The sequence below is a fragment of the Theobroma umbraticum genome, unplaced genomic scaffold (assembly GCF_002168275.2).
Source record: "Theobroma umbraticum cultivar Fairchild unplaced genomic scaffold, ASM216827v3 scaffold_30.0, whole genome shotgun sequence".
Taxonomy (NCBI): Eukaryota; Viridiplantae; Streptophyta; class Magnoliopsida; order Malvales; family Malvaceae; genus Theobroma; species Theobroma umbraticum.
This window is the reverse complement of record NW_018397254.1, coordinates 1,780,345-1,786,880: the sequence shown is the minus strand read 5'-3', so window position 1 is coordinate 1,786,880 and position 6,536 is coordinate 1,780,345. Positions and strand designations below refer to the sequence as shown.

Sequence of the window (6,536 nt, the reverse complement as noted above, 5' to 3'; positions counted from 1 at the left end):
CTTTCTGAAGGCAAGTTGTGGAGATGTATATGCTGTCGGCAGGCATTTTGACAGTTCGTAACAGTAATATGTTAGTGGAGTTGGGGATTGATTTCGGTTTCTTGTTCCTATTCTTAACCAAACAGTTTTCATAATGGAAGATTTCACCTCAGATAAATCGCCTGTTATTTGTTGTCCATTTATGTTTTTTCTTTGCACTTTTCATCATCCACTGATATTTATTTCCCAGGTATTGATTTTCCCCCTTTATTTTTGGGGTTACCTGCTTTTCTCTTTTCTTAAATCTTACTATACATAAATAATAGAATTGTGAAGGTCAATTAGCAGATACTTGAATGCAGAAGTTCTCGCTTAAGAATGTATATGGCATGAAAGCTGAACTCAGTACTTGGTTACTGGCTTATTGCTAGGGTATCATTTGGTTAACTATTTCTCTCCTGGTATTCTCCTTCGCAGCCCTTTCGCATTGGATGAGCATGTATTCTTACAATCAATGCTGTATTGTTCTTATGCTGATTGTCTCCATGCGTTAAAATTTCTGAACAGGCAAGATGCTGAAAAATCAGCATTTCTATCACTTCATCTGGCTTATTTTAACAGTGTCATTTTCACAGCTGCTGATTATGGAAGCAAAGATCTACCCCACCTTTTATTCAAATTTTTGCAGAGCTTCAGAGACAAGTAGGCCTTTTATGCTGTCATAATGATGTACATCTGGGATTGCAGAACTTTTGAGAAAACAAAGGCTGCTAATTTTACCCGGATACGCTCCAGAATACTGGAGCCAGGATGGTGCTGAATTTATGGCCTTGCGATCTTTAAGACTGACGTGAAAAATCTTGATTGTAGAACGCAGAGCATCCTATACGATGGTGCAGAGAAGATGATGACCACTTTTTGGTGGCTTTGCTGGCATTTATTTCTATGGTGAATGTTGAAATGTGAGCCAAACTCCTCAGCATCTTTACCATTATTTTAGAAAAGAAAAATGTTGGGGAATGACTTTCTTTACTCGTTTTCGTGTGGGAATAACCTAGGAATATGTTTGGGATAACTTCTCCCAAGTGTTATATACGGGTAGAGGTTTGTGGGGAAATAATGTTCTTTCCTTCTTTGTGGAGGATTTGGGTTTTGAACTTTACTAGGAGATATTGGCTTTTGGTAGATGGCTATGGAAACTATTTCATGTGATTCTAAAGTTTCTCTAATACCTTGTAAATATGCATTTGCACAAGCTTACCCTGGCTTTGTGAGCACGCGTATATGCAAGTGTAAGACTGAACAGGATGTCTTGGCCATCCTTTTTCAGCCTTTTTGGCCCTGTGGCACTTCGGCTGTGGCCGTGCGACTGCGGAAAGCTCTTACCTCAAATGGGGAATCAATTATTAAAGCTCTAGACGGGACAGACAGATTGACAAAAGGCTTATCATTTATGATCTGCTCTAAAAACTCCATATCCATTCTCATATCAAGCAGATGGATTTAAAAAAAGAAGGGGAAATGCTATCGTCTGGAATGTGCTCCACTACCATCATTTCATAGCTGCAGGCTGCAGCTGTTCTCTCGAGTGAGAACCAGCTTTCCAAGATCTTGTTTCTCAAACTAAGGTTTGTCAACACGATTATTGATTAAAAACAAACTTTTTGACTAAATCTAACATTAACATTCCACAATTCTTATATCTTGTGGTGTGTTTGGACCCATTACAGTGATTGAACTTGAAAAGGAGATTTAGAAGGTGGATCAAAGCTGGCTCCAAAGACTCCTGAGCACCACTTTGGACCCAATATTACATATAACGTAAACATAAATTCTATTATCCTCTTCATTAGTTGAATATTGTGTGATAGTTCACATCACAGATCTAACAAATTAATACAGTCAGGATAACTTTTTCTTAACTATGAGTTGAATTATAATATGAACCACCTCATCATGTTCTTAAAATTTGCTACTCATTTAAGGAGAATGACAATCCAGCATGTAAATTTTCTCTTTAGCTGATTCAATTTCCTTGTCAATACCTTTTGTTATATTGCCCTATAGAAGAATGGCTAGGGAACTGTGGCATTGCCTCCCGTTCCAATCAGAATCCCTGCAAGAATGATGAATATGACACCAGGAATTATTCCTTAGCAGAATCATGATGTCAAGCACTCTGCAGGCTCAAAATCTTTGGCTTCATGTTGTCTAGCCTTTAGTCTGTCTAATAATAATCCCCAGCTCCTTTCTGTTGTATAGTGATAATCTAAATTCTAATATCTTCTCTTAGTACGGGGTCCTGCAGCCCTCATCTTCAAAGTGAGTGAAGAAAGAATTTACTACTGGACAATCATAATTCAGGTCTCCTGGTCTTGCAGTGTTTTGCCTAAGTTATCAGAAACCAAGAAACTTAAGAGGTCAGCATTACAAGGAGAAAGAACCACACAGTTTCTATTTTCTACTGAAATGTTGAACATCAACATATGAGAGTGAGATATCCTCATAGGACTTACCATTCTTGATTAATCAACATTTCATCTGTCAATCCAAACTCTCTTAGCTCTTCTTCAGTGTGGTGCATTAATAAGCTGTATCTGAAGATTTTAGACAGATTGCTAGTTAATCAGACTGCTTCCCAACTCGACAATCTTGGCTTGAATTAACTTTTTGGGATTTGGGGCACAAAAGTAGAAGATTATTACCTTCCACCATAACCTTTTTCCATGACAATTATGTTACCATTGCCCATGTTATTGAGTCTTTCAAATTGTTCCACAGTCCATTTATACCACCTCATCAGAAACACACGCAATGCTAGGCCATGTGACACAATAATTAGATTCATGTTTGGGCTCCGCTCGCCAGGTGGCTGAAAGCGTCCAATGTCGATATCCGCCCTAAGTGTTTCTCTGAATCCTGTTTCATTAACCCTATCAGTTTTAAACCCTTTCTTTGCTTTGAGTTAACAGAATGGATAATGTATTACTATTACCAGTAATTCTGTCATAAACATCTGCCGCAGATTCTCCCTCAGGGAAGCGGTAAAAGAAACAACCATAACGCAGACGAAGAGCTTTGTCAACTCTCATTTTCTCTCTGTCCTGAAAATTTCCTGTTCACCATAGACATGATTAATTAAAGAGGACACATTTAAAGTGGTAGGAAACATTTCCAGATATCCCAGGGGCGTAGTAAAGGTCCTTAAAAAATTTCAATTATTTCAGATGCAATGCTGTTTTCTGAATTCTTCACTTGCGCGTGGTGGTTGCAACTTGCAACTTTATCTGATAGATAGGTATGGATGTGTGGTGCAGATTAGGAGGGGACCCCTTCGCATGCTTTCGTTTGTTGTGCTTTGATAAGTACATGGCTAGAAACAAAGCGAATTAATGCAATGAATCGTTCATGGAGTTAGGTGCATGCCTTCCTCGCAATGTTCATGGTGAATATATATAGTAGGACTAGATATTTATGGCAGTTGTTTAGCTAGATGAATACTGAAGCAGACAAGATTACAGGATAGAATAGAGAAAAGATAGCAACCTACCAAAGTCTTGCTCCCGGATTCGAGGCTCTTCTCTCATGCCAGCAATTCTCGAACGCTCAAATGCCCTGCCCAAGTGCTGAAGCGTTTCAAGTGTTCTTTTGTATGGTGACACATAGAAATAAACCTTCCAATCATCTGCTCCATCTTTCTCAATCATTTCCCTTATTCGCCATCCACATTCCTCAGCTTCAGCCTTGCCTTTCTCGGTTAACGAAATCTTGGGATCAGCGACTTTTGTGTAGGCACTCTCATCCACATTCCCTTCACTCTGTCCATGCCTTACCAGGATTATCCGGCGAGGCGTAGGAGGTGATGATGTTTCCGCGCGTGCTAAAAGACCCTTTTCAGGAAACATGGCCTTTCCATTACTACTAGGGATTCGGATGGCTTCTTTTGGAGTTCCAAGGCATTGACTAGGACCTAGACCAGTTAGTTTTCTTTGCGAAAGTAGGGGATATGGTGCTGGGGATGGTGTGAAAGTAAGAGTGGCCATACTTGTCAATAAAAACAGTGAAAATTTTAGGTTTTCAAATGCGATTGGAGTGTTAAAAAGTTCTGGTCACATGCAAGGTTAGGTGAACTTAGCAAATTTCAGCTCAGTTTGCATTTTGTAAAGAGAGGTCCATAGAAACTACTGGGAAGGTTAATGATGGAAAACGGTGGCGTAGGGCAGTTTGGAGTGGAGAACTAGAACATGTCCAGACTCCTGAACGGAGCTCCTAGCTCTTTCCATCATTTTCAGGGAATATGCCATTAGTACGAGCTTTGACTCCACGCGCCCCCATGCTGCTAGCTAGCAGTTCCATCTCTCGTGGCCTATAAACGTGTGGTGCAATTAGAAAAGGGGACTTTTCTATTGTTTCTCTATCAATATAGTCATGAATTTGTACCACTGGCAAATAAAATTGAGTGCAATGAAAGAATCAAATGAGTCGAGGCGCCTTCCCTTTGAGAATGGTTCCATTCTCTATTTGAGATCAGTAGGTGGAGGGAAGGCGGCTGGATCAATTGATGGCTAGCTTATTATTTGTCACCTTTCACGTGCATTCAAGTTCAAAATGCCTTGTCTATTGTGCTAAATTTAGCAGGAACTGCATATACATATTGGTTGATGGTTGGGTGAAACCTTCTGTTTTGTTTTTTCCCAGAAGAATATTTATGCTAACTGCTAAGAAATTGGGCTTACAAAATGTTGAGTAAGAGATGAGGCTTCAGCCCAGCAAAGGCCTAAAATTCTAATGGCCCGACACTCCTTATAAATTGGAAAAAGTTATTGATGGGCTTAGCTAGAAGATCGACCCACTAACAATTTACTTAGAATCTGGCTCTGTATTTTGTGTGTGTGTATACACAAGTCCTTTTTGAAACCGGTCTCATTAATGCCAGTATCCAATGACGATAAACTTTTGCAAACGTGTGTGTATTGTTGGCTCTATAGAATCCATACATTCTTGCATAGGCAGAGACATGCCTAACCTTTGAATTTGCATTAGGTAGTGATTTCATGAAACCTTGGAAAAATGACCAGCTTTTAATTCACTACAAATCAAAGCAAGCTTGACCGCTTCCTTGGCCCTAAATTCAGATAATGTATTTTCAATCTTAAAGTCATTAATCAACTCATCTAGAAATAAATGTATGGGAATTAACTACGGACAATATAAATTTTGTAACCCTGCATTGCAATGCATCCCTTTACAAGAATGGTATACCACAAAGCTTCGTGTGCACACTTGGCAAAAGCAACTAACAGTCCCAGGTTAGGAGGAAACTGCATGGAAATTGTTGAATTGTAGGCTTCTGCTGGGTGGTGATGAGCCTCACTAGGAAATCATTGTTGGATATGAAGTAATCTTCTCCTACCACCAGAATTTTCCGAACATTTTTCATCACAAGATTAATTTTGTCATCATCCGAACAAGCCATAGGCTGCCGTCTGTCAAAATCACATTGGCCTGAAGCTATATCTTAACCCCTTCTGAAGATTAAAGAAATGGGAAACAATATTTAAGAACTCCAATTTGATAACGTAAAGGTCAAGTGCATATGTCCACAGAGATGATTAATTAACCCTTTTAACAAGATAAGCATGATGAGATGATCATTTTCTAAGATTAAACACGGTTGTTGACAAAAGAGCTGTCGATGACTTGGAGGAATGGTTAAATTACGGGCACATTTGAATGAAATTGGTCAACCAGTGCAGCTAGCTGCCCCATGGCCTAAGGCTACCTCATGGGAACCATGCGATTATAATCTCCTCAGCCTTGGGTTTAGGATCAGTACTGAATCCTCCAAGATGACCTCAAAAGCAAGCCCACCCGTTTAAGTTAAGAATATTCAGTTGAAATTCCGGAATGCAGAATTTCCAAACAGGATCAAAGCTAAAAACATGACAAAGATGTGTAGAGTTTATATTTGAGAAAACATCAAGCCAAGAAATTTCCGGAGGGTAAAAGAAAGTGGTACAAATCATTCTTTGTCACCATGGAAAGGTACCAATGTATAACATGTTATCAACTGTCTTCGTTTGTAGTGCTTTGCTTAGAATTCTAACTGTACAAAGTCACAATGATTTGTTCTAACAGGCATTTGAATAGTCTCTCTTGGCTCTTGCACTATCATTGTAGACTTTAGCAGCGTGAGCCATTAGATGTCCCAGATGCCGCTATCGCCTTCCAAGAATTCGGATTAGATTAAGACGAATTAATTACCCTAATTACTAGGGTTTAATTACTCATAAAAAATGAAATAATCTTTATGAAAGCTCACCTTGAATGCAAGTGTAAGGGAAAAGTGAACGAAAATGGAAACCCTAAGAAAAGTAGAAAACACAATAAAACCAAACCAACCTTTACAAAGTTTACAGTAGAAAATCGGGGTGGATAAATGCTTAAATGCGAAGCCTCTATCTGGTCCCCCTGCCATGGAAATTGGCGGTAATTTGTTTTTCTTGCTAGTACTACATATGCTTTCTCTCTCTCTCTCTCTCTCTCTCTCTCTCTCT

General features: G+C 39.2%; 1 protein-coding gene and 1 long non-coding RNA gene across 3 annotated transcripts; one reads left to right on the top strand and one right to left on the bottom strand.

Annotated features, from left to right (window-relative positions):
• Window positions 1-6: 6 nt before the first annotated feature.
• Window positions 7-1,198, top strand: LOC149527691 (uncharacterized). Its single transcript, XR_016351134.1, has 2 exons — window positions 7-546; window positions 615-1,198. It is a non-coding gene; the product is annotated as an uncharacterized LOC149527691 (long non-coding RNA).
• A 584-nt stretch (window positions 1,199-1,782) lies between these two features.
• Window positions 1,783-4,564, bottom strand: LOC110414731 (phosphoglycerate mutase-like protein AT74H). 2 transcript variants are annotated; one of them, XM_021426120.1, is made up of 5 exons: window positions 3,530-4,564; window positions 2,975-3,094; window positions 2,685-2,898; window positions 2,496-2,576; window positions 1,783-2,368 (listed from the first exon to the last, which is right to left on the bottom strand). In XM_021426120.1, exons 1-5 carry the CDS (start codon window positions 4,020-4,022, stop codon window positions 2,269-2,271), a joined length of 1,008 nt encoding a protein of 335 aa, XP_021281795.1. In that variant the 5' UTR covers window positions 4,023-4,564; the 3' UTR covers window positions 1,783-2,268. The 2 variants fall into 2 exon arrangements, with proteins under 2 accessions (XP_021281795.1, XP_089639467.1); XM_089783341.1 differs by lacking the exon at window positions 1,783-2,368 and having other exon boundaries at window positions 2,492-2,576.
• Between the last annotated feature and the right edge of the window lie 1,972 nt (window positions 4,565-6,536).

Coding starts and splice junctions, on each gene's coding strand:
- LOC110414731 (XM_021426120.1), bottom strand. CDS start 4,022: ATGGCCACTCTTACTTTCACACCATCCCCAGCACCATATCCCCTACTT. Junction 3,095..3,529: donor AATCCGGGAGCAAGACTTTG/GTAGGTTGCTAT, acceptor TATGGTGAACAG/GAAATTTTCAGGACAGAGAG. Junction 2,899..2,974: donor TGTTTATGACAGAATTACTG/GTAATAGTAATA, acceptor TTAATGAAACAG/GATTCAGAGAAACACTTAGG.